The sequence below is a fragment of the Hyla sarda genome, chromosome 6 (assembly GCF_029499605.1).
Source record: "Hyla sarda isolate aHylSar1 chromosome 6, aHylSar1.hap1, whole genome shotgun sequence".
Lineage (NCBI taxonomy): Eukaryota > Metazoa > Chordata > Amphibia > Anura > Hylidae > Hyla > Hyla sarda.
In genome coordinates this window covers 183,322,516-183,349,035 of record NC_079194.1, presented here as the reverse complement: position 1 = coordinate 183,349,035, position 26,520 = coordinate 183,322,516, and the positions used below count along the sequence as shown (strand labels likewise).

Sequence of the window (26,520 nt, the reverse complement as noted above, 5' to 3'; positions counted from 1 at the left end):
GGCAATTTATGAAGTGCCATGTTAGCACAAAAGACATCAGAAATATGACCGCATACATGCAAACAGGAAGGCTACATAAAAATGGAAGTCCTACATAAGTAAAGTAGTATACTAGATCTCTAAGTTTTACATAGATAATTGTAGCAGCGGTAATTGTAAGGAGGACATAAGGTGCAGAAGTGCATATAAGAGGCATAAAATTCATACAAAGAAATGACTAATATACATATAAAACCACATGGGAAAAATATAGGAATTTCATGATAACAAATATGTAAGGTAAAATACGGGAATATATAGACAAATAAAAAATGGAATGAACAATAAGGTATAAAATATGCGACAAAGAGGAAAATATACATATATTAAAAAATATATGAAAATATATGAAAAAAATGATGGACAAGGGGTACGGCACATTGATGGACTGCCACCAAGGAGGCACTATTCTTGTCAACAGGAGAGTGGTGATCACCAGTTGTCATCTGAGTTGTCATGTGGTTGTAACCCAGGAGATATCAGTGACCATGTGACCTAAGGGTGACCTATGGGACCCCATCAGAGTCTCCCCTATAAAATCCCTGGTAGGAGTCTCTTCACTCTCTTATGCTTCCTGCTGAGTTGCAGTACAGTCAAGTCCTAGAGTGTGTCTGGAGTCATAGGAGGCCTCAAGTCAGTCTTGCAGCCACAAGATACAAGTCACAGCTTAGTCATTCTCAAGTCAAGTCAGTCACAGTCTTCTATTGTCAAGTCAGAGTGGCCTGCACTAAAATTGTCCAAATCTACTGCAAGTCCCAACAAACCCTTAAGGTCTCTGAAGTCACTGGTCACCTCCGTGGGCCTGGCTGAACTGTATAGACTTTTCCACCTATCTAAACTCTGTAAAGCTACCGTTATCTGTAACTTTGCGTTGGAGTAATTATTGCCCCCGTGCCTAGCCCAGGATCCAGTGGTATACCTTTGGGTGGTATTGAGGATAAACCACGCCCTGGCATCACGAATACAAGTGGTTAATGCCATCTGCCCCTACGGTAATTCTACCTGCTCTACATCTCACACCCCATACTACAGATATTTAGGCCCAGCTCTTCTATGTATGACTCAGACTTCCTGTCAGGAAAAGGGTGGTTATCAAGCAGTTAATCATGTATATTCTATAGGGACATTTTAGATATTTTGCCTGGCTACCGAGTCTCTAAGATTTAGTTTGGTTTGCTCCTTTGTTGATTTTTGGACATAATGAGAGCTATTACGTTTAATAAAATCTGCCTATATTTATTTTCAGTACATAAGAAATAATGGAGTAAAAACAGCAAATGTTTCCAGTAAATGGACATGTCTAAAAACCTATTAAATATTCTACACATTCAAGATAGACTGACATTTCCTACCATATGACTTCATTTAATTTACAAATTCCCCTATTACTAGGGGAATTAATGAATGAGTCCCTGGTTATGTGTCCCAGTATAATGCATTGCTATAATCACAGGCTCGGGCTTTCAAGAGCTAATAGTTGTTCTTTTACAGACGCCTAGCTCTTGTTCAGTTCCAAGAAGAATAATTAAATCCTAGGGCTTGTTGTGCCCTTTTAATGCTCACTGCCTGAATACACTACATATACAGAACATTTATTGCAGCGTCTGTAATGCCTGAGATATATTAAAACCTATATGTCTTGCTGTATTATTGCATACAGCCAAAACCACACTTGTCATGATTATGTTCAGGGATGTTGAACTTGATGGACGTATGTCTTTTCGACCGTACTAACTATATGTAGCAATTGGGGGGTGCATAGGTAGTAATGCACCAATGCACTGGTTTCTGAGAGGACCCAAAAGCCCTTAAAGGAGCTTCACTCTGCAGCATAATGGCTGTGGCTATTGCACATGCGGTGGAGAGCCGTTATGCTGCAGAGTTGATCTCCATTCTGCAGCATAGAAGGATCAGCACAGAGGGTAGAGGCATGATAATGAAGAAGCCAACGCGCACAGATCTTCAGAACACCAGACATCAATGTGCTCCAAGCTCTACATTACCATATCCCGAAGACCAGATATTAAAGAAGAATGGAGCCATGGACAGAAGATTGGTAAGTATGGTTTTCACCAGTGTCATCCACGCTATAACCCTTAACCAACAGGTTAGTGCGGGTGATGCTGAAAACAGATTCCCCTTGAGCCACACAATAAGACACCCACACAGGCTCTGTTAACCCCTTAAGGACCAGGCCATTTTACACCTTAAGGACCAGAGCGTTTTTTGCAAGTCTGACCACTGTCACTTTAAACATTAATAACTCTGGAATGCTTTTAGTTATCATTCTGATTCCAAGATTGTTTTTTCGTGACATATTCTACTTTAACTTAGTGGTAACATTTTATGGTAACTTGCATCCTTTCTTGGTGAAAAATCCCCAAATTTGATGAAAAAAATGAAAATTTTGCACTTTTCTAACTTTGAAGCTCTCTGCTTGTAAGGAAAATGGATATTCAAAATATATTTTTTTGGTGTTCACATATACAATATGTCTACTTTATGTTTGCATCATAAAATTTATGAGTTTTTACTTTTGGAAGACACCAGAGGGCTTCAAAGTTCAGCAGCAATTTTGAAATTTTTCACAAAATTTTCAAACTCACTATTTTTCAGGGACCAGTTCAGTTTGAAGTGGATTTGAAGGGTCTTCATATTAGAAATACCCCATAAAAGACCCCATTATAAAAACTACACCCCCAAAAGTATTTAAAATGACATTCAGTAAGTGTATTAACCCTTTAGGTGTTTCACAGGAATAGCAGCAAAGTGAAGGAGAAAATTCAAAATCTTCATTTTTTACACTCGCATGTTCTTGTAAACCCAATTTTTGAATTTTTGCAAGGGGTAAAAAGGAGAAAATTTTTACTTGTATTTGAAACCCAATTTCTCTTGAGTAAGCACATACCTCATATGTCTATGTAAAGTGTTCGGCGGGCGCAGTAGAGGTCTCAGAAGGGAAGGAGCGACAAATGATTTTTGGGGGGCATGTCACCTTTAGGAAGCCCCTATGGTGCCAGGACAGCAAAAAAAAAAAAACACATGGCATACCATTTTGGAAACTAGACCCCTCAGGGAACGTAACAAGGGGTAAAGTGAACCTTAATACCCCACAGGTAATTCACGACTTTTGCATACGTAAAAAAGAAAAAACATTTTTTACCTAAAATGCTTGGTTTCCCAAAAATTTTACATTTTTAAAAAGGGTAATAGCAGAAAATACCCCCCAAAATTTGAAGCCCAATTTCTCCCGCTTCAGAAAACACCCCATATGGGGGTAAAAAGTGCTCTGCTGGCGCACTACAGGTCTCAGAAGAGAAGGAGGCACATTTGGCTTTTTGAAAGCAAATTTTGCTCTGGGGGCATGCCGCATTTAGTAAGCCCCTATGGTGCCAGAACAGCAAAAAAAAAACAACACATGGCATACCATTTTGGAAACTAGACCCCTCGGGGAACGTAACAAGGGGTAATGTGAACCTAAATACCCTACAGGTGTTTCAAGACTTTTGTGTATGTAAAAAAAATTAAATTTTTTTTACCTAAAATGCTTGTTTTCCCAAAAATTTTAAATTTTTAAAAAGTGTAATAGCAGAAAATACCCCCACCCCCCAAAAAATTTGTAACACAATTTCTCCCGAGTACGGCGATACCCCATATGTGACCCTAAACTGTTGCCTTGAAATACGACAGGGCTCCAAAGTGAGAGCGCCATGCGCATTTGAGGCCTACATTAGGGACTTGCATAGGGGTGGACATTAGGGACTTGCATAGGGGTATTCTACGCCAGTGATTCTCAAACAGGGTGCCTCCAGCTGTTGTAAAACTCCCAGCATGCCTAGACAGTCAGTGGCTATCTGGCAATACTGGGAGTAGTTGTTTTGCAACAGCTGGAGGCTCCGTTTTGGAAACAGTGGCGTACCAGACGTTTTTCATTTTTATTGGGGAGGGGAGGGGGGCTGTGTAGGGGTATGTGTATATGTAGTGTTTTTTACTTTTTATTTTATTTTGTGTTAGTGTAGTGTAGTGTTTTTAGGGTACAGTCACACGGGTGGGGGTTCACAGTAGTTTCTCACTGACAGTTTGAGCTGCGGCAGAAAATTTCCCGCAGCTCAAACTTGCAGCCGGATACTTACTGTAAACCTCCGCCCATGTGAGTGTACCCTGAACATTCACATTGGGGGGGGGGGGGGGGGAGAAACATCCAGCTGTTGCAAAACTACAACTCCCAGCATGTACGGTCTATCAGTGCATGCTGGGAGTTGTAGTTTTGCAACAGCTGGAGGCACACTGGTTGTGAAACACCGAGTTTGGTAACAAACTCAGTGTTTTGCAACCAGTGTGCCTTCAGCTGTTGCAAAAGCTACATCCCCCAGCATGTACGGACAGCGGAAGGGCATGCTGGGTCTTGTAGTTATGCAACAGCTGGAGGCATACTACTTTGGCTGGGGATGCTGGGGATTGTAGTTATGCAACAGCTGGAGACACACTGGCTTGCTACTTAACTCAGTGTGCCTTCAGCTGTTGCAAAACTACAACTCTCAGCAGTCACCGACAGCCATCAGGCATGCTGGGAGTTGTAGTTATGCAACCAGCAGATCCACCACTACAACTCCCAGCATGCACTTTAGCTGATTGTGCAAGCTGGGAGTTGTAGTTATACAACAGCTGAAGGTACACTTTTCCATAGAAAAAATGTGCCTCCAGCTGTTGCAAAACTATAAGTCCCAGCATGCCCATAAGGGAATGCTGGGAGTTGTGGTGGTCTGCCTCCTGCTGTTGCATAACTACAGCTCCCAGCATGCCCTTTTTGCATGCTGGGAGCTGTTGCTAAGCAACAGCAGGAGGCTGTCACTCACCTCCTACTGCTGCTGCTGCTCCACGCCGCGCAGGTCAGTCCCTCGCCGCTGCCGTCGCTCCTGGGGCCCTGATCCCAACATGGACCCCGGGGATCGGGGTCCCCAGCACCCGGGGTCTTCTTCCCGCACCCGCTCACATCCTCCGGAAGAGGGGCGGAGCGGGTTGCGGGAGTGACACCCGCAGCAGGTGCCCTGATTGGTCGGCCGGGAAACCGGCCGACGAATCAGGGCGATCGTGAGGTGGCACCAGTGCCACCTCACCCCTGCTGGCTATGGCTGTTCGGGGCCGTCTCTGACGGCCCCGATCAGCCAATAATTCCGGGTCACCGGGTCACTGGAGACCCGATTGACCCGGAATCTGCCGCAGATCGTTGAACTGAATTGTCCAGCGATCTGCGGCCATCGCCGACATGGGGGGGTCATCATGACCCCCCTGGGCGATATGCCCCGATGCCTGCTGAATGATTTCAGCAGGCATCGGGCATCGGCTCCGCTCCAGATGGCTGCGGGGGGCCGGTAAAACACATGACGTTCTCATGCGTCATGTGTCCTTAAGGACTCGGAAATGGAGACATATGAGAACGTCATGTGTCCTTAAGGGGTTAAAGAGGTATTCCAGGCCAAAACTTTTTTTTATATATCAACTGGCTCCGGAAAGTTAAACAGATTTGTAAATTACTTCTATTAAAAAATCTTAATCCTTCCAATAGTTAATAGCTTCTGAAGTTGAGTTGTTGTTTTCTGTCTAACTGCTCTCTGATGACTCACGTCCCGGGAGCTGTGCAGTTCCTATGGGGATATTCTCCCATCATGCACAGCTCCCGGGACGTGACATCATCATTGAGCAGTTAGACAGAAAACTTCAGAAGCTAATAACTATTGGAAGGATTAAGATTTTTTAATAGAAGTAATTTACAAATCTGTTTAACTTTCCGGAGCCAGTTGATATATATATAAAAAGGTTTTGCCTGAAATACCCCTTTAAGTGCCTGGGCAGAGGAGGAGGATGCAAAAGGGTGGTCCGGAGAAAAGCGTCTGAAAAGTGTCTGAAGGGGGGGGGGATATGGATTTTTTCGGCCATTGGGACTCCCCGCAATCTCCTGAATGGACCCCTGTTCTCTTCCCATGGAATTTAATGAATGTAGCAAATAAAATGTACAAATGAATGTTTGCAGCATGTGCTCCTCGCAGAGTTCGAAGGCGATGAGTTACTTTTCGCCAGACCACCCTTTAATGCCCAAGCATTTATTTTCATTTGTACATTTTCCTTTAAGCTAAAAAAAAAAAAATAGAGCCTGATGGGCCCTTAACGGGTCGAAGTATGGCGGCTGTGTGACTTTTATGGGTATTGTTACTTTTATGGGTAAGTAAGATTACAGCAATACCGAATTTATATATTTTTTTATTTACTACATTGCCATAATAGAAACATGAAAAATAAAAAAATTATGGTTTTTAACCTGACAGTGATTAGTTAGGGCTCATTTTTAGATAAAAACTTGTAGTTGTTATTGCTACCATTTTGGAGGGTGGATTAACAAAATACCATATTTTTATAGTGTTCAACTTGTAGGATAAATGATAAACTATTTTATTGAATGGGTCGTTACAGACATGGTGATACCAAATATGTGTATTTTTATTTTATCTATATATAAAACTCAACGTGTGTGTATGTACAGTATGTGTGTATGTTCCAGCATCACGTCCAAACGGCTTAACATGAAACTTGGCAGACATGTTACTTATATGTCAACAACAAACATAGGATAGGTAAATTAACCCTTACTCCCCCCCATTTGTCAGGGTCGGGGTTTTTGTTTAAAGTCCCATACAAGTCTATGGGAAATATATGTTACTCCATAACTTCCAAACGGCTGCAGATATTTCAATAATACTTGGTCACATGTTACTTATATGTCCACTTAAAATATAGGATAGTTAATTTAACCCTTAACTACCCCCATTTGTGAGGGTTGGGGTTTTAGTTTAAAGTCCCATGCAAATCAATGGGAAATGTATGTTCCCACATAACTTCCGTACGGCTGGAGATATTTCAATACCTGGTATACATATTATGGGACGGGATAGGAGGTCGAGATAGGAGGACAGGATAGGAGGGCAGGATAGGAGGACGGGATAGGAGGACAGGATAGAAGGACGGGATAGGAAGTCGGGATAGGAGGTCGGCATAGGAGCTCGAGATAGGAGGTCAGGATAGGCGGTCGGGATAAGAGGTCAAGATAGGAGTTTGAGATATGAGGACGGGAAAGAAGGTTGGAATAGGAGGTCGGGATAGGAGGTCGAGATATGAGGATGGGATAGGAGGTTGGGATAAGAGGTCAAGATAGGAGGTCGAGATATGAGGATGGGAAAGGAGGTTGGGATAGGAGGTCGGGATAGGAGCACGAGATAGGAGGTCGAGATAGGAGGATGGGATAGGAGGTCGGGATAGGAGGTCCGGATAGGAGGTCGGGAAAGGAGGTCAGGGATAGGAGGTTAGGATAGGAGCTCGACATAGGAGGTCGAGAAAGGAGGTCAAGAAAGGAGGTGGGGATAGGAAGTCGGGATAGGAGGACGGGATAGGAGGACAGTATTGGAGGTCGGGATAGGAGGTCTCTACAAATAAAAGCTTGAATCTGATTGGTTGCTACAGGAAAACTGAAAACTGCTACATCATTCCTCTGCAATTGTTTTGATAAATCTCACCCTGTGGGTGGAGAACCCGTAAAGAAAAATTGTCACCCTGATCACCCACACTAAACCCAAAGAGGGGTCACTTACCAAATTCCATTCAGTGGCTCCTGTGATATTGCCCAACGAAAGTCCCGTTCTCAATTCGGTTATCTGTGTGCAGAATGCGGGGCCCCAATGGCTGTCCGCCCCCTGCTTCTATCTGCCTCCTGAAACAATCTGCGCAAGCGCAGTTAGTTTACAAATGGCTCTCACGTCCTAGTGACATGAGAGCTCTTCTTACCAGAGCGCTCTGCTACTGTGCTCCGGCCTTGGAGCGCAGTGCTGACGCGACATGCGACTCATGTCACTAGGATGTGAGAGCAGTTTTTAAACTGAATTTGAATACACTAATAGAGGCATATTGTTTCAGGAGGGGGTTCCAGGGTTGTAGAGACTGTGAAAAGTGTGTACTATGTAATGTATCAGACCTGTCTGATGTGAAAATAAAGGCATTGTGGGCAATGTAATCATTACCATTGCCGGTATAACTTTTAGTTCCACACTAAACCACCATGTAATGTATCAGGCTAGGCGTTCATGGTGACATAGCACATAAGCATACTTTATAACTTTTGAGAAGTGACATAATGTAGATACCAAATAACTTAAAAGCTAGTTGCACATGTAGCATACCCCTCCTCAACATTGAAATGGCAACATCAAGACAGACAAGCCATAAGGGTATGCAAATCAAGGCAGTAGCAGATGTCGCTGGTCACATTTTCAACTCTAGGTAGAGGTTAGTAAGTGATAGGAAGCGTGAACCAGCCCTTTGGCCATTGTCTGTATGATTCATCTGACTTTTGGAATAAACAGAATTTTTCTACTACTCTTTTCATTGGATTGCTATGATCCTGTATTCCATTGATTGAGAACCATATTTGAAGCAGGTAGGTGGAATATCGTAGGAGTGTAAGCTATTGGACACACTAACTCCGAGAGGGTGCTTTACCCAATACGTTAAAAATCATAAGCCTTCCAGTGATTATTATTAGTGTTGAGCAGCATAGGCCATATTCGAATTTGCGAATATTCGCGAATGTATGGTCGAATATTCGTTATATATTTGCGAATATTGGCATATTCGTAATATTCGCGTTTTATTTTCACATAAGCGAAAATTCGCAGATGCGAAAATTAACATATGCGAAAATTAGCATATACAAAATTAGCATAGGCGAAATTTTGCATATGCGAACATTAGCATATGCAAATTTTCGCATATGCGAAAATTCGCACAGTAGTATTAGAGTCTTCTTTACACCACACAAGCTGGAAGCAGAGAGGGATGATCACTGTGATGTGTACTGTGAAAAAAAAAAAATTACAAAAAAAACAAAAAACGAATATTCGTAATTACGAATATATAGTGCTATATTTGCGAATTCGCGAATATGCGATATTCGCGAATAAAATTTGCATTGCGAATATTCGCGAGCAACACTAATTATTATCTGTTGTATGCTCAAGAGGAAGTTGTGTAGTTCTTTCCAGTGTGACCACAGTGCTCTCTGCTTACACCTCTGGCAGAGTCAGGAACTTTCCAGAGCTGGAGCAAATCCCCATAGCAAACCTCTCCTGCTCTGTATTACTTTCTGGCAACACTTGATTTGAGAACACATACACATACATGACATTGGGCTTAGAGTGAGACGTATCCAGCTGCAGGTGTTCCATTCACCTCACGCCAACCATCTCAGAAGTTATCATGGCACAAAGCAAGATGGCAATGGAGGTTGGAATGAAGGTCTATATTCTTTAGTGATGAGTCCCTCTTATGTCTTGGATGCAATGGTATCCAGAGGTTGGTCTGACCATGTGGGCAATACAATGAAGAAGCCTTCATGAGGGAATGTCACACTGGTTCTACTCTACACCCCATAGAGTGGGGTGGCATAGTGTACAATAGCCAGACTGCTCTAGTTTACATTCCTCGTACACTTACAGCTCAGTGTTACATTGATTTGGTCATGAAACCAGTGGTATGGCCATTTCTCTAAAGTGTCCCAGTAGCCAAATTTCAACACAACAACACCAAGTTGCATGTTGCTGTTAGCATCCCGTATGGCCTAAATGTGCTACCATGGCCTGCAGCATTTCCGGATTTTTCTTTCAGTGAGCACATCTGGGACGTCATTGGTTGGCAATTGAATAGAGAGCTGCCAGCAGCGGATGTTGATGTGCTTGATCTTGATTTGCATGCCTAAGTGCATTCAGCTTGGCAGAACATTCTTTAGACAGCCATTCATAACCCCATTGAAAATAATGCCAAGGCATGTAAGTACATGTATGTCTGCACAAAGCACTCATGTTTTTTAATAAATCAATATGTTTCCATTTTCTAACATTTGCATATCATTAACATGTCTATCAATCCTGTGATTTCCATAATTCGACTTTCACTTTTTGGTGTTGCAGTGGGAGTGGGGAGTTTATGGGAGTCTTATATTACTGTGGCTTCTACTCACAACCAAATTACTGTATGTGTGTCCTTGGTATGGAGCCATTAACCTATCAGTGCTGCTCAACCAACATAGTCCATCAATTCTAGACAAGTTAAGCTGCCTGAGCTTTTTGTGTAGCGAGAGATTGGATCAGGAACAGTGTGTATCATCTTCAGCAGGCAGACTGACTCAGTTTGCAGGTACACAGCCAGGTTTTCTCAGGCTCTCGGTCTCCTGCAAATATCACATGGAAAACTTCATCCCTACTTCCTATAATTTGTCGTCATCTAGCTGTTACCGAGAGACAGTTTTTCTCTGACGACAGGCAATGGACAGCAGGTTGCAAAGAAGTGAGTAGTAGTAGTAACTAGTAGCCAAAATTATAGGACTGTTTACTTTGGTAAGGACTAAACTTTGGGTAATAACAGTGACTATTCAAGATTGGCATATACATACCAAAAGTCAAACTAAGTATTTTATAGAGGATATTCGCTTTTTGCAATAGCTTAAATTAAAGGTTTATTCTCATCTTATAAAGTAATGTCATATTTTCTGGTCCCAGGGGTCAGACTCCCACTTATCCTTGGTTAAAAGGGGTGTCAGCATTCATTTAGGGCTGTTTATCCCTGGCCACTCATGAAGCATTGCCCCATTAGATTTCAAAGGGTAAATCCAATGGTCATCATCAATTGATGGCATTATGTCATCTCTTTATAAGATGAGGAACCTCTTTAATGGTACGTTATATTTGTATAAAATAGATGTTTGCTTTGATATACAAGAATTAGAGGGGATACATTATGTTATGTGGGGAAAACGCGGATGTCATTATGAAATGAAAGTGCTACCTACTTCAAGTCTCCCACTGAGCCACTGGCGCAGGATGATGCTCACTGGCTCTTTGTGCTGGTGCTTGACTGATGTCATTTGGAGCCTGTGTTGGCCGCACATTAGGAAGGATGAAAAAATACTGAAGAGAAAGTTCTGAGAATAATTTTATATGTATTGATTTAAAATATATTAGTAAGCTGTCAGTAGAAAATTCAAGATGTGTACAAATATGCAGGAGACTGAATATCTTTACATGAAACAATGACATGTTTAGTGCAGACAAGTGATGCTTTGGCAGGGCAGTTTGTAATGTAAGATGCCTTGCTGTAAGATCCAAAAGTGTCAGAAAATTTGATCATAGAAATTTGTAAAGGGAACTAAAATCATTTACAGCCATGTCCCTCACAATGTAGTCACTACATATATAGATACACATTTACACACACTAACTACATAGACATCCTGCAGATGTTTGATCAGTTTTATGCAGGCATGGTCACCCCATCCACTACCTAAATCCATCTGTTCAGGTGTTGGAAAATTACATAGTTGATGCAGAGTCTGGTTTTAATCCATAAAGGGCATAAATCCCCTATTAGGTTAGGTTCAGACTACGGAATTTCCGCCGGAATTTTCGCTATGAATTTTCCGGCAGAAATTCTGCTTACTATAATGCATAGTGTAGTGAATGGTTTTCCGTTCACAAATTCACACTTCGGAATTTGTGAAGCGTAAAATCCTGATGAAAAATCCGCTAGAAAATTTCCGCCTGAAGAAAGGGGTTGCTCTTTCTTCAGGCGGAAATCCTAGCGGAACACATAGCAGTCTATAGGAGGCTGCAGTGTCCGCGCGGTCCAGGCAGAACTCGGAATCTCCGGGCGGAAATTTTCTGCCCGGAGATTCCGTAGTCTGAACCTAGCCTTATTCCTAAATGGTTTGGAATAACGTGCTTTAGCCCCCTTTAGGCAGCACATAGAGCCCCCCTTTAGGCAGCACATAGTTAGATTCCCCCCTTTAGACAGCACATAGATTCCCCCATGTTAGGCAGCACATAGTTAGAGCTCCCCTTTAGGCAGCACATAAGATTCCCCCATATTAGGCAGCACATAGTTAGAGCTCCCCTTTAGGCAGCACATAAGATTCCCCCATATTAGGCAGCACATAGTTAGAGCCCCCCTTGAGGCAGCACATAGTGGGATTTGAACAAGGCCCCAGCGCTGCAAGGCAGCAGTGCCAACCTCTGAGCCACCATGCTACCCTTAGCATACATCTAATATCCACGGTTGCAAAAATGGACAGAGATGTCAGCAGAGAGTACCTGAAAAATTAGGCATGTACACATGCCTGAAAAATTTGGTATTGTTGCAGCCGCTTCTGTAGCAGCGGCCATAAAAATTGCAGCACCATAACAATTGCAGCAGCAGAGGCCAGAAAAATTAGGCATGTACACATGGATGAAAAATTGGGTATTGTCGCAGCCGCATCTGTAGCAGCAGCCATAAAAATTGCAGCACCAGAAAAAGTGCAGTAGCAGAGGCCAGAAAAATTTGGCATGTACACCTGGCTGGAAAATTTGGTATTGTCGCAGCTGTAGCAGCGGCCATAAAAATTGCAGCACCATAACAAGTGCAGCAACAGAGGCCAGAAAAATTAGGCATGTACACATGGATGAAAAATTGGGTATTGTCGCAGCCGCAGCTGTAGCAGCAGCCAGAAAAATTGCAGCACCATAGGAAGTGCAGCAGCATAGGCCAGAAAAATTAGGCATGTACACCTGGCAGGAAAATTTGGTATTGTTGCAGCTGTAGCAGCAGCCATAAAAATTGCAGCACCATAACAAGGGCAGCAGCAGAGGCCAGAAAAATTAGGCATGTACACATGGATGAAAAATTGGGTATTGTCGCAGCCGCAGCTGTAGCAGCAGCCAGAAAAATTGCAGCACCATAGGAAGTGCAGCAGCTGGCCAGAAAAATTAGGCATGTACACCTGGCTGGAAAATTTGGTATTGTTGCAGCTATAGCAGCGGCCATAAAAATTGCAGCACCACAACAAGTGCCGCAGCAGAGCCCAGAGAAATTAGGCATGTACACATGGATGAAAAATTGGGTATAGTCGCAGCCGCAGCTGTAGCAGCAGCCATAAAAATTGCAGCACCATAACAAGTGCAGCAGCAGAGGCCAGAAAAATTAGGCATGTACACCTGGCAGGAAAATTTGGTATCGTCGCAGCTTTAGCAGCGACCATAAATATTGCAGCACCATAACAAGTGCAGCAGCAGCGGCCTGAAAAATTTCTGTTTGTTTTGCCAGGCAGAAAGTGCCCTAAAACATTGCGTCTTGAACCCTAGTTGGTGGCAGATAAGTCACGCAAGTCATCCGGCATTCAGAGTTCAAATACAGCAGCGCGTGGACCATTTTTAGGCCAAGGCAGGTCATCTGATCAGGCCTTGTTCAGTCAAATGTATCGCCCAGTGTCAGTCCCTTCGGGATCCATCCCTCATTCATCTTAAGAAAGGTGAGGTAATCCAGACTTTTTTGACCAAGGCGACTCCTCTTCTCAGTGACAATACCTCCTGCTGCACTGAAGGTCCTTTCTGACAGCACACTTGAAGCGGGACAGGCCAGAAGTTTGAGCGCAAATTGGGATAGCTCAGGCCACAGGTCAAGCCGGCACACCCAGTAGTCAAGGGGTTCATCGCTCCTCAGGGTGTCAATATCTGGGGTTAAGACCAGGTAGTCTGCTACCTGTCGGTCAAGTTGTTCTCTGATGGTGGACCCCAAAGGGCTGTGGCGATGCGTAGGACTTAAAAAGCTCCGCATGTCCTCCATCAACAACATGTCTGTACAGCTTACTGTCCTTGCCGGCGTGTTCGTGGGAGGAGGATTACTTTCACCTCTTCCCCTGTTAGATCCCTGTTGTGCTGTGACATGACCCTTAAACGCTGTGTAGAGCATACTTCTTAATTTATTTTGGACCTGCTGAATCCTTTCCGCCTTGCTGTAATGCGGTAACATGTCAGGCACTTTATGTTTATACCGGGGGTCTAGTAGCGTGGACACCCAGTACAGGTCGTTCTCCTTCATCCTTTTTATACGAGGGTCCTTCAACAGGCACGACAGCATGAAAGACCCCATTTGCACAAGGACGGATGCCAAGCTACTCATGTCCCGTTCCTCGTCCTCAGTGATGTCAGGGAAGGTATAATCTTCTTCCCCCCAGCCACGTAAGACACCATGGGAACCAGATAGGTGACAAGGAGCACCCTGGGATGCCTGCTGTGGTTGGTCTTCCTCCTCCTCTTCAAAGCCACATTCCTCCTCTGACTCCTCTTCCTCACAATCCTCTTCCAGCATTGCCGCAGGTTCAGCAAGCGATGCTGATAAGGCTCTTTCTGGTGGTGATGGTGTCCACAACTCTTCCTCTTCACGCTCATCTACTGCCTGATCCAGCACTCTTCGGAGAGCACGCTCCAGGAAGAAAACAAACGGTATGATGTTTGTCACCTCCTCAAAAGGATGCATGAGCCTACAGGCATTGCGCATGATCCTCCAGTAACGTGGCAAAAAAATTCCTAGCACCCCGGTCATACAAATATTCGTTGACGGCTTTTTCTTGTTGGAGCAGGTGGTCGAACATTAGGAGTGTTGAATTCCAACGTGTCGGGCTGTCGCAAATCAAGCGCCTCACTGGCATGTTGTTTTGCCACTGGATATCTGACAAGTGCGCCATGGCCGTGTAGGAATGCCTGAAATGGCCACACACCTTCCTGGACTGCTTCAGGACATCCTGTAAGCCTGGGTACTTGAGCACAAAGCATTGTACAATCAGATTACACACATGTGCCATGCACGGCACATGTGTCAACTTGCCCAACCTCAATGCCGCTACAAATTAGTTCCGTTGTCACAAACCACCTTGCCGATCTCCAGTTGATGCAGAGTCAGCCACTGGTCCACCTGTGCGTTCAGGGCCGACAGGAGCGCAGGTGCGGTGTGACTCTCCGCTTTGAGGCAAGTCAAGCCCAAGATGGCGTGACACTGCCGTATCCAGGATGTGGAATAGCACCTGGGGAGCTGGGGGGGGGGGGGTGGCGGTGATGTGGAGCAAGACGTAGCAGTGGAAGAGGACTCGGCCGAGGATGTTATGGAAGAGGATGGAGTAGGAGGAGTAGAGTAGGTGGCAGCAGGCCTGCCTGCTAATCATGGCGGTGTCACCAACTCCTCTGCAGAGCCACGCATTCCATGCTTGGCAGCCATCACTAAGTTTTCCCAATGAGCAGTGTAGGTGATATATCTGCCCTGACAATGCTTTGCAGACCAGGTATCAGTGGTCAGATGGACCCTTGCCCCTACACTGTGTGCCAGACATGCCATAATTTCCTTTTGCACAATGGAGTTAAGGTTGGGGATTGCCTTTTGTGCAAAAAATTTTTGTCCGGGTACCTTCCACTGCGGTGTCCCAATGGCTACAAAAGGCCTCAGACTCCACCAGCTTGTATGGTAAAAGCTGGCGGGCTAGCAGTTCCGACAAGCCAGCTGTCAGACGCCGGGCTAGGGGGTGACTTTGAGGCATTGTCTTCTTGCGCTCAAACATTTCCTTGACAGACACCTGACTGTGGGCAGATGAGCAGGCGAGAGACGGAGAGGCGGATGGTTGAGAGGGGGCAAGAAGGGCAGCAGTGGTTGACCTGGCTGAAGATGCTGGACCAGGAGGAGGATGGCGGCTTTGACTTTGTGTTCTGCTTGTACTGACGTGTTGATCCCATAGGCGTTTGTGATGTGACATCATGTGCCTTCGCAAAGCAGTTGTGCCTAGGTGGGTGTTGGACTTCTCACGACTCTTCCGGCACAGGTTGCAAATGGCCTCGCTGTTGTCAGAGGCAGACACACACAAAAAATGCCACACTGCTGAGCTCTGCGATGACGGCATTCTGGTGGTGGCAACAGCATGCGTTGATTGGCGTCCCGTCTGGCTGACCCCGGGTGCCGATGCATGCTGTCTGACTGTGCCACTAGCTCCTTGCGACGACCTTCCCCTGCTTCCAACTCGTCTCCTCCTCCTCTCTGTCTCCCCATCTGAACTTTCCCGCTCTTCTTCTCTTCTAGAGGGCACCTACGTGGCATCCACGGACACATCGTCATCATCAACACCTTCACCGCTATCTGACTCCTCAAGAAAGGAAGCAGCAGCGGGTACAACATCATCATCACACCGTATGCCCATGTGTGTAATGCTGCCTGACTGAGACATATCCCTGTTAACTACATCCTCTGGCAATAATGGTTGTGCATCACTCATGTCTTCAAACTGATGTGTAAATAACTCCACTGACGGATCAAGTAAAGCTGCTGTGGTGCTAGTGTTGGTGGTGGCGGCAGGCGGGCAAGTGGTAGCATGAGAGGTGCCCGAAGCTAAGCCAGAGGAGGAGAAGGACGGTGCGTCAAGGTTCCGAGCGGAAGCTTTAGTAGTAGATTGGATGTCTTGTGATAGCCAGTCAACTAAGTCCTCAGAACTTTGGGGGTTCAGGGTACGTGGCCTCTGAACACTTGCCATTCTAGGGCCAAAGGGAATCCCAGCACCATGACTGCCCCTGCGGGGTGGCCTTCCTCTGCCTGTCATTTTTTTTGTGTTAAATTTACACAAGTGTCACACCTAATGTGATTTGCACTAGGGTGACACAATTTGCTCTGCAGGCAAGAAAAATGGCAACTGTGACGTGAACTAACAGTGTCGGCTGATTTTATTTAACAGCCAAAAAAGTTTTTTTTTTAAATTTGCGCAACTGTCGCACCTAATGTGATTTTGCCCTAGGGTGACACAATTTGCCCTGCAGGCAGGAAAAATGGCAACTGTGACGTGAACTAACAGTGACAGCTGATTTTATTTAACAGCCAAAAAAGGTATTTTTTTTTATTTGCACAACTGTCACACCTAATGTGATTTGCACTAGTGTGACAATGAGCAAAAAAACTTGCCAGCGGTGTTCCCCTTTTATGCAGTGGTCCCCAACCAGGGTGCCTCCAGCTGTTGCAAAACACACAGACTGATATATTTCAGCCCTTTGAATACTGTAGTAGTTAGTTGCTTTAAAGAAAAAAGCTCGCCAGCGGAGTTCCCCTTTTAAGCAGTGGTCCCCAACCAGGGTACCTACAGCTGTTGCAAAACACACAGACTGATAGCTTTCAGCCCTTTGAATACTGTAGTAGTTAGTTGCTTGAAGGAACTTAAGTTTGATTCTGGAGTACCCCTTTTAACCAGCGGTTCCCTCCCAACCAGGGTGCCTTCAGCTGTTGCAAGACTAACGGACTGATATCTTTCAGCCCTTTGAATACTGTAGTAGATAGTTGCTTGAAGGAACTTAAATTTGATTCTGGAGTACCCATTTTAACCAGCGGTTCCCTCCCAAGCAGGACTGATATATTTCAGCCCTAAAAAGGGCTTTTTTGGGTGCTGTCCTTAAAGCAGATGTTACACTAGTGCTTTAGAAGTAAACTGGACCCTGAATACACCACCTAGCAGCAACCTAGCTATCTCTTTCCCTATACAGCAGGAGCAGCATCTCTGACCCTCCACTTCCTAAGCCTGCAGCATGCTGAATGAGGGTAAAATGGTGTCCGTGCAAGAGGTAGGAGGGTCTGGAAGGGAGGGACTGATGCTGATTGGCTGTAATGTGTCTGCTGACTCTGACTCACAGGGTCAAAATTTACTGCAATGTTAAAGTTTAGGGGGCGGATCGAACTTCACATATGTTCGCCCGGCGATGTGAACGCGAACATGCGAAATTCGCCGGGATCTGTTTGCGGGCGAACAATTTGCGACATCTCTAAAAGTGGCATAAAAATAATTTTTTTTACAGGGAGTAAATTACAAATCTTATTTATTTTACCTGCTGTATCATATACAAAAAAAATGACCGTGCCCATTTAAGGATGATAGGAGAACCTATAAGAAGAGCTGTGACTCAAACTGTACTCATTCCCCTATTTAGTTGTTCACTTTGTAAACATTCTCAAATAATGGGGGAGATTTATCAAAACTTGTTCAGAGGAAAAGTTTCTGAGTTGCCCATAGCAACCAATCAGATCACTTCTTTCATTTTCAACAAGATCTCTGCAAGATGAAAGAAGTGATCTGATTGGTTGCTATTGGCAACTCAGCAACTTTTCCTCTTGACAGGTTTTGATAAATCTCCCCCAATATGTTTATTTCTTTTTCAGCATTTATAATTGTTATAATCTTATTCCCTTCTCTACAGGTGGACCGGACAGAAGTAATAAAGAGCAATTTGAATCCTGTCTTCTCCAAAGTGTTCACTGTGGATTATTATTTTGAAGAGGTTCAGAAGCTGCGGTTTGAGGTTTATGACATCCATGGACACTGCAGCATTGGCTCAAGGGATGACGACTTCCTGGGGGGAGTCGAACTGACTCTGGGACAGGTAAACATATTGAAAAAGATTTCTCAAAGCCTGTGTAGAGAAAGAGTGGTGCAGTTACCCATAGCAACCAAAAAGATTGCTTCTTCAAGTTTCATTAAAAATGAAAGAAGCTATGTGATTGGTTGCTATGGGCAACTGCACCACTCTTCCTCTACACAGGCTTTGGTAAATCTCCCCTATTGGGCATAAACAGGCCAACTAATATAGGAGTTTATATGTAACCTAGTAAGGCATTTAGTGCTTTCTATTTTTGACAATGACATGATTACATTCTGAGCAGTCCTCCTTCTGGGGCTGAGGACTGTGAAATACATCAACAGGTCTGACAAAGTTGGTTAGCACTCAAAGTGACTGACAGCTTTGCCTTTTCTACAATACCACTGTAGGTCTCTGGAGTATACTCGTTGCTACATCCTGCCCCGTTTACATGCTACTCAAGAGTTTGGGTGACCCTTTCTGTGCCCTAGACCTTCAGTGAATATAGAAAGAGTAACCTCTTCATTGCCATAGACTTCAAGATTATAATGCTATTAACCACTTCACTGGCCTAGATCACTGAGGTTGCAAACATTAATGGGTTACTATGGGAAGATAAACTTATCACCTATGCACAGACCACCAGGGATCCTGGCAATAACCCCTTGTCTGGTATAGAACATCAGAACAACAGACATAAACCCTATTCACTACCCCAGATCCCCGGAGTTTCATACTTTAATCCTTAACCTTCAATCGACCCCAGGAATGTTACTATACACACATTAGCTAACTTTGATAATTATAGTAAATTATTTGATTATTTACATCAATATTTATTTGCTGCTTTGGAGAAAACTGAGTTTTCAGGACCCTACCTCACCATCCAAAAAAAAAAAAGACACAGAGGAAACACTAGCCAATGCCCTCATTTCAATTTTTGCCAGTACCTATTTGAGTAATGCAAAAGATAACAGTTATATACAACCATTTTGCCCTTAGGCTACACTTAAAGTGTACCTGTCAGATCCCACAAAAAACAAACAAACAAAACTGTTATATGTTATTCCTTACCTAATCCAGATCATGTACAGGCAATTTTTATGTATCTATCACAGATTTTTCCCCCAAAAATTGCATATTACGGCTACTCAATGACTTTTTCATCTTTCCAAAGAGAGGGGGCGTGTCCTTCTCTTTCCTGCACTGTGATGACTCCTCCCCCTTCCTCACTCTGCTGACTCACTCTCGGGAACCTGGCAGCCCTGCTCTGTAACCCTTTAATTTCTGGTTTTATGCTCTACACACACACACACACACACACACTGATTATTGGAGATTGCCTGTACTCTACCACCAAAGACAATGCAAAAATATTAAATCACATCCCTTCCTCTTTATCCAACCATACCCCCTCCTTTAAATTCCTTGGTTTAACTTGATGGACAGATGTCTTTTTTCAACTATACTATGTAACAATATGGTGAGTGTATAACTTACATCTTCCTAAATTATTTCAAAGTCTTAGTGCTAAAAGTACAGTGGTTTTTACTCCATACATTTTCTGTTGCTATGTCATGCATGTGTGTCATCCTTTGGCAGTGCTGTAATGCTGGAACTCGTACTTTTGGAAGAGTTGGAGGTACAGTGTTTGGATAACTCTTTTTTGCAGCAGTGTTGCCTTCAGCGGTGTGCCTAGAGCTTTTGCAAAACTAGAACTCCTTTGGCTGTCCAGGCATGCTTGGAGTTGTGGTTTTGCAACATCTGGAGGCACATGTTTGGTAAGAATCAGTGTTACAGCAGTGTTCCTGCAGCCTTGTCAATCAGCCATCTCATGTCCATGACCCTTGGACACGCTTATGTGGCTGTGGGACTCATCAGTGTCCCAGGAGATATGGGGACCCGTAGTGGTGGGATTTTCAAAGGCAGTTTTCTTTAATAAAATGTGAATTATTTTAAAATAAATATATTAGAAAAACTATTGGTTTGCAAAGATATACAACATATAAAACGTTTTTATATCTGACAGTGCCCATTTAAAGCATTAGTCTCATTTGGCTCTGGCAGCAGGATACATTAAAATTTCTCAGGCAATCTCAAACTCTTGGGGCTCCGATGCCAAAGGTCCCATTCAAGTTAATGGGACCTCTGGTATCAGAGTTTTGGGAATCCGTCTGATCATGTCTCGGGGAAGTTCTCAGGCTATGATATTGCCTTGGAAGTTTTAAGGTATCTTGCCACTGGAGCCAAGTGTGTCTAAGTGCCACTGCACTTGGTCTTCATGCAGTCTAGTGGTGTCAGTACCTAGTGTTGTAGCCACAGATTGAGAAGGTTAAGGCTATGTTCACACTTTGGATTGTCTGCACAGAAAATCTCCATGTGGACATCCTGCAAACATGCCAGTGTTAGGACCGCACAGGAATGCTCCATCTCATAGATGGCTATGCATTCCTTGCTGAGTCTGCAGAAAGAATGAACGTGTTCATTCTTTCTGCAAACACGGAAATCGGAATTTCAGCTCGGAAATTCCGCCATGTGCACAGTGCAGCAAAATACCATTGTATTCAACAGGACTCTGCTGCAGCGGAATCTCCATGACAAATTCCGACATAGGAACATGTCCTTAGTGTGTAAGTCTCGGTTTTGATAGTCCTGGTATGGCACCTAGCACAGAAAAGAGGTGCTAACTATACACACAGAATGAAGGGGCCTGAGCTCAGAAAACAACCGAGGGACTAGATTCAACTGGAAGTGTACCTTTCTTTTGCAAAAACGTTTTCAATAATGTAGATAATAACATTATTTTTATATCTGTAATATACATTGGTTAAAAATATTGTATATTTTGGCTGAAAAAATGCTGTCCCTACAGCTATTGCCTGTGTGTCTTTGTGAGGAGACCAAATACAGGAAGTAAGGGCAGGACAAGCAGGGCTCTGTGCAGGCTTCTGCCATGTCAATCAGCCTGCTCTGTGAGCCAGGAGCATGTCACAAAGCCTCAGTGTATAGAGCCCTGCTTGTCCTCAGTGTACAGAGCCCTGCTTGTCCTCAGTGTACCGAGAACTGCTTGTCCTCAGTGCACAGAGCCCTGCTTGTCCTCACTGTACAGAGCCCTGCTTGTCCTCAGTGCACAGAACCCTGCTTTTCCTCACTGTACAAATCCCTGCTTGTCCTCAGTGTACAGAGCCCTGCTTGTCCTCGGTGCAGAGAGACCTAATTGTCCTCAGTGCACAAAGCCCTGCTTGTCCTCAGTGTACAGAGCCCTGCTTGTCCTCAGTGTACAGAGCCCTGCTTGTCCTCAGTGCACAGAGCCCTGCTTGTCCTCAGTGCACAGAGCCCTGCTTGTCCTCAGTGCACAGAGCCCTGCTTGTCCTCAGTGTACAGAGCCCTGCTTGTCCTCATTGTACAGAGCCCTGCTTGTCCTCAGTTCACAGAGCCCTGCCTGTCATCAGTTCACAGAGCCCTGCCTGTCATCAGTTCACAGAGCCCTGCTTGTCCTCAGTTCACAGAGCCCTACTTGAACTCAGTGTACAGAGCCCTACTTGTCATCAGTTCACAGAGCCCTGCTTGTCCTCAGTGCACAGAGCCCTGCTTGTCCTCAGTGCACAGAGCCCTGCTTGTCCTCGGTGTACACAAATCTGCTTGTCCTCATTGTACAGAGCCCTGCTTGTCCTCAGTGCACAGAGCTCTGCTTGTCCTCAGTGCACAGAGCCCTGCTTGTCCTCAGTGCACAGAGCCCTGCTTGTCCTCAGTGCACAGAGCCCTGCTTGTCCTCAGTGCACAGAGTCCTGCTTGTCCTTAGTGCACAGAGCCCTAATTGTCCTCAGTGCACAGAGCCCTGCTTATCCTCATTGTACAGAGCCCTGCTTGTCCTCAGTTCACAGAGCCCTGCTTGTCATCAGTTCACAGAGCCCTACTTATCCTCAGTGCACAGATCCCTGCTTGTCCTCAGTGTACAGAGCCCTGCTTGTCCTCATTGTACAGAGCCCTGCTTGTCCTCGGGGCACAGAGCCCTGCTTGTCTTCATTGTACAGAGCCCTGCTTGTCCTCAGTTCACAGAGCCCTGTCTGTCATCAGTTCACAGAGCCCTGCCTGTCCTCAGTGTACAGAGCCCTGCTTGTCCTCATTGTACAGAGCCCTGCTTGTCCTCAGTGTACAGAGCCCTGCTTGTCATCAGTTCACAGAGCCCTGCTTGTCTTCAGTGCACAGAGCCCTGCTTGTCATCAGCGCACAGAGCACTGCTTGTCCTAGGTGCACAGAGCCCTGCTTGTCCTAGGTGCACAGAGCCCTGCTTGTCCTCAGTGCACAGAGCCCTGCTTGTCCTCAGTTCACAGAGCCCTGCTTGTCATCAGTTCACAGAGCCCTGCTTGTCCTCAGTGCACAGAGCCCTGCTTGTCCTCAGTGCACAGAGCCCTGCTTGTCCTCGGTGTACACAAATCTGCTTGTCCTCATTGTACAGAGCCCTGCTTGTCCTCAGTGTACAGAGCCCTGCTTGTCCTCATTGTACAGAGCCCTGCTTGTCCTCGGGGCACAGAGCCCTGCTTGTCTTCATTGTACAGAGCCCTGCTTGTCCTCAGTTCACAGAGCCCTGTCTGTCATCAGTTCACAGAGCCCTGCCTGTCCTCAGTGTACAGAGCCCTGCTTGTCCTCATTGTACAGAGCCCTGCTTGTCCTCAGTGTACAGAGCCCTGCTTGTCATCAGTTCACAGAGCCCTGCTTGTCTTCAGTGCACAGAGCCCTGCTTGTCATCAGCGCACAGAGCACTGCTTGTCCTAGGTGCACAGAGCCCTGCTTGTCCTAGGTGCACAGAGCCCTGCTTGTCCTCAGTGCACAGAGCCCTGCTTGTCCTCAGTTCACAGAGCCCTGCTTGTCATCAGTGCACAGAGCACTGCTTGTCCTAGGTGCACAGAGCCTTGCTTGTACTCAGTGTACAGAGCCCTGCTTGTCATCAGTTCACAGAGCCCTGCTTGTCTTCAGTGCACCGAGCCCGATTGTTCTCAGTGTACACCGCTCTTCTTGTCCTCATTGTACAGAGCCCTGCTTGTCCTCAGTTCACAGAGCCCTGCTTGTCATCAGTGCACAGAGCCCTGCTTGTCCTCAGTGCACAGAGCCCTGTTTGTCCTCAGTGTACAGAGCCCTGTTTGTCATCAGTTCACAGAGCCCTGTTTGTCTTCAGTGCACAGAGCCCCGCTTGTCCTCAGTGTACACAGCTCTGCTTGTCCTCATTGTACAGAGCCCAGCTTGTCCTCAGTTCACAGAGCCCTGCTTGTCATCAGTGCACAGAGCCGTGCTTGTCCTCAGTGCACAGAGCCCTGCTTGTCCTCAGTGCACAGAGCCCTGCTTGTCCTCAGTGCACAGAGCCCTGCTTGTCCTCAGTGAATAGAGCCCTGCTTGTCCTCACTGCACAGAGCCCTACTTGTCCTCAGTGTACAAAGCCCTGCTTGTCATCAGTTCACAGAGCCCTGCTTGTCTTCAGTACACAGAACCCCACTTGTCCTGAGTGTACACAGCTCATCTTGTCCTCATTGTACAGAGCCCTGCTTGTCCTCAGTTCACAGAGCCCTGCTTGTCTTCAGTGCACAGAGCCCTGCTTGTCATCAGTGCACAGAGCACTGCTTGTCCTAGGTGCACAGAGCCTTGCTTGTCCTCAGTGCACAGAGCCCTGCTTGTCCTCACTGCACAGAGCCCGGCTTGTCCTCAGTGTACAGAGCCCTGCTTGTCATCAGTTCACAGAGCCCTGCTTGTCTTCAGTGCACCGAGCCCGCTTGTCCTCAGTGTACACAGCTCTTCTTGTCCTCATTGTACAGAGCCCTGCTTGTCCTCAGTTCACAGAGCCCTGCTTGTCATCAGTGCACAGAGCCCTGCTTGTCCTCAGTGTACAGAGCCCTGTTTGTCATCAGTTCACAGAGCCCTGTTTGTCTTCAGTGCACAGAGCCCCGCTTGTCCTCAGTGTACACAGCTCTGCTTGTCCCCATTGTACAGAGCCCAGCTTGTCCTCAGTTCACAGAGCCCTGCTTGTCATCAGTGCACAGAGCCGTGCTTGTCCTCAGTGCACAGAGCCCTGCTTGTCCTCAGTGCACAGAGCCCTGCTTGTCCTCAGTGCACAGAGCCCTGCTTGTCCTCAGTGAATAGAGCCCTGCTTGTCCTCACTGCACAGAGCCCTGCTTGTCCTCGGTGTACAAAGCCCTGCTTGTCATCAGTTCACAGAGCCCTGCTTGTCTTCAGTACACATAACCCCGCTTGTCCTCAGTGTACACAGCTCTTCTTGTCCTCATTGTACAGAGCCCTGCTTGTCCTCAGTTCACAGAGCCCTGCTTGTCATCAGTGCACAGAGCCCTGCTTGTCCTCAGTGCACAGAGCCCTACTTGTCCTCAGTGTACAGAGCCCTGCTTGTCATCAGTTCACAGAGCCCTGCTTGTCTTCAGTGCACAGAGCCCCGCTTGTCCTCAGTGTACACAGCTCTGCTTGTCCTCATTGTACAAAGCCCTGCTTGTCCTCAGTGCACAGAGCCCTGCTTGTCATCAGTGCACAGAGCCCTGCTTGTCCTCAGTGCACAGAGCCCTGCTTGTCCATAGTGCACAGAGCCCTGCTTGTCCTCATTGCACAGAGCCCTGCTTGTCCTCAGTGCACAGAGCCCTGCTTGTCCTCAGTGCACAGAGCCCTGCTTGTTCTCAGTGTACAGAGCCCTGCTTGTCCTTGGTGCACAGGGCTCTGCTTGACCTCAGTGCAAAGAACCCTGCTTGCCCTCAGTGTACAGAGCCCTGCTTGTCCTCACTGTATAGAGCCCTGGTTGTCCTCAGTGCACAGAGCCCTGCTTGTTCTCACTGCACAGAGCCCTTCTTGTCCTCAGTGTATAGAGGCCTGCTTCTCCTAAGTGCACAGAGCCCTGCTTGTCCTCACTGCACAGAGCCCTGCTTGTCCTCACTGCACAGAGCCCTGCTTGTCCTCAATGCACAGAACCCTGCTTGTCCTCAATGCACAGAGCTCTGCTTGTCCTCCCACACTTTTTGCATTTTGTCTCTGTACACCCAGGCAATAGCTGCAGAGGATTTTGCACCCCAAAATATGCACATTTTGTAATCAATGTATAATACAAATGTGGTGAGGGTGTGATGAGGGCAGATGGAATTACCCTAGGGGCAGATGACATTAACCCCTTGTGTTCGTGACACCAGGGTGTGGTTTATCCTCTGCACCACCCGAAGGAATACCGCTGGATCCTGGGCTAGGCACGGGGGCAAATAATGACTCCAACACCAAGTTACGGAACAACGGCAGCTTTACTGAGTCAGACAGGTGTAACAGTCTATACAGCTTGGCTAGGCCCATGGAGGTGACCAGTGACTTCAGAGACCTTAGGGCTTGCTGGGACTTACAGTGGACTTGGACAATTTGGATGCAGGCCACGCTGACTTGAGACAGGATGACTTGGACTGACTTGACTATGACAGACTATGACTGACTTCACCCCTTCTGTAGCTTACCAGGCTTTGACTTGACCTTTGGGGCAATGTACTTGAGAATTCGTGGCTGCTTGACTTACTTTTGGCCTCCTCTGGACTCCAGACATACACCTAGGACTTGACCTCACTGCAACTCAGCATACAAGAAAGAGAGCAGAGGCTTCACCCAGGGCTTACATGGGGGAGACTCTGGAGGGGGTTCCATAGGTCAGCCTTAGGTCACATGGTCACTGATACCTCACTGGGTTACAATCGCATGACACATGACAACAGCTCAATCACATGTCAACGCTTTTTAAAGCTATAACACATCTTAGGTATGATACATTATATAACATGCATGCAAATGAATAGACAATGGAACAGGTACAGGGGGGGGGGGCAGGGGACACTGTATGGAGGCTGCCTGACAGGGCAGCAAGGGTACAGGGGTGCAACTCTTGTACTGGGCCACCACACAAACCTCTATATTATATAAAATATTTTTGTATTTCACAGGTACACTTTAATATTCCAGTGTTACCATTACTTTAAGGATCATTAGGATATCATTTTAATCGTATGGACCTACAGAATAAAGATAATTTGTTATTTTTTCCGAAAAATGTACTGCGTAGAAACGGAAGCACCAAAAAGTTACAAAATGGCGTTTTTGGGTAAAATGACTGATGTCATAACAAAGTAGAATTGATGGCGCAAAAAATAAGCCATAATATGGATTTTTAGGTGCAAAATTG

The 26,520-nt window shown here is 45.7% G+C and overlaps 1 protein-coding gene across 4 annotated transcripts in view; it reads left to right on the top strand.

Moving 5' to 3' along the window:
- Window positions 1–26,520, top strand: part of CPNE7 (copine 7) — a 197,855-nt gene that overhangs the window by 61,575 nt on the left and 109,760 nt on the right. For all 4 annotated transcript variants that reach the window (XM_056526017.1, XM_056526016.1, XM_056526014.1 and 1 more), the window contains one exon: window positions 18,162–18,344. In XM_056526017.1, coding sequence (XP_056381992.1) covers window positions 18,162–18,344 — 183 coding nt within the window. The remainder of the gene's footprint in view (window positions 1–18,161; window positions 18,345–26,520) is intronic.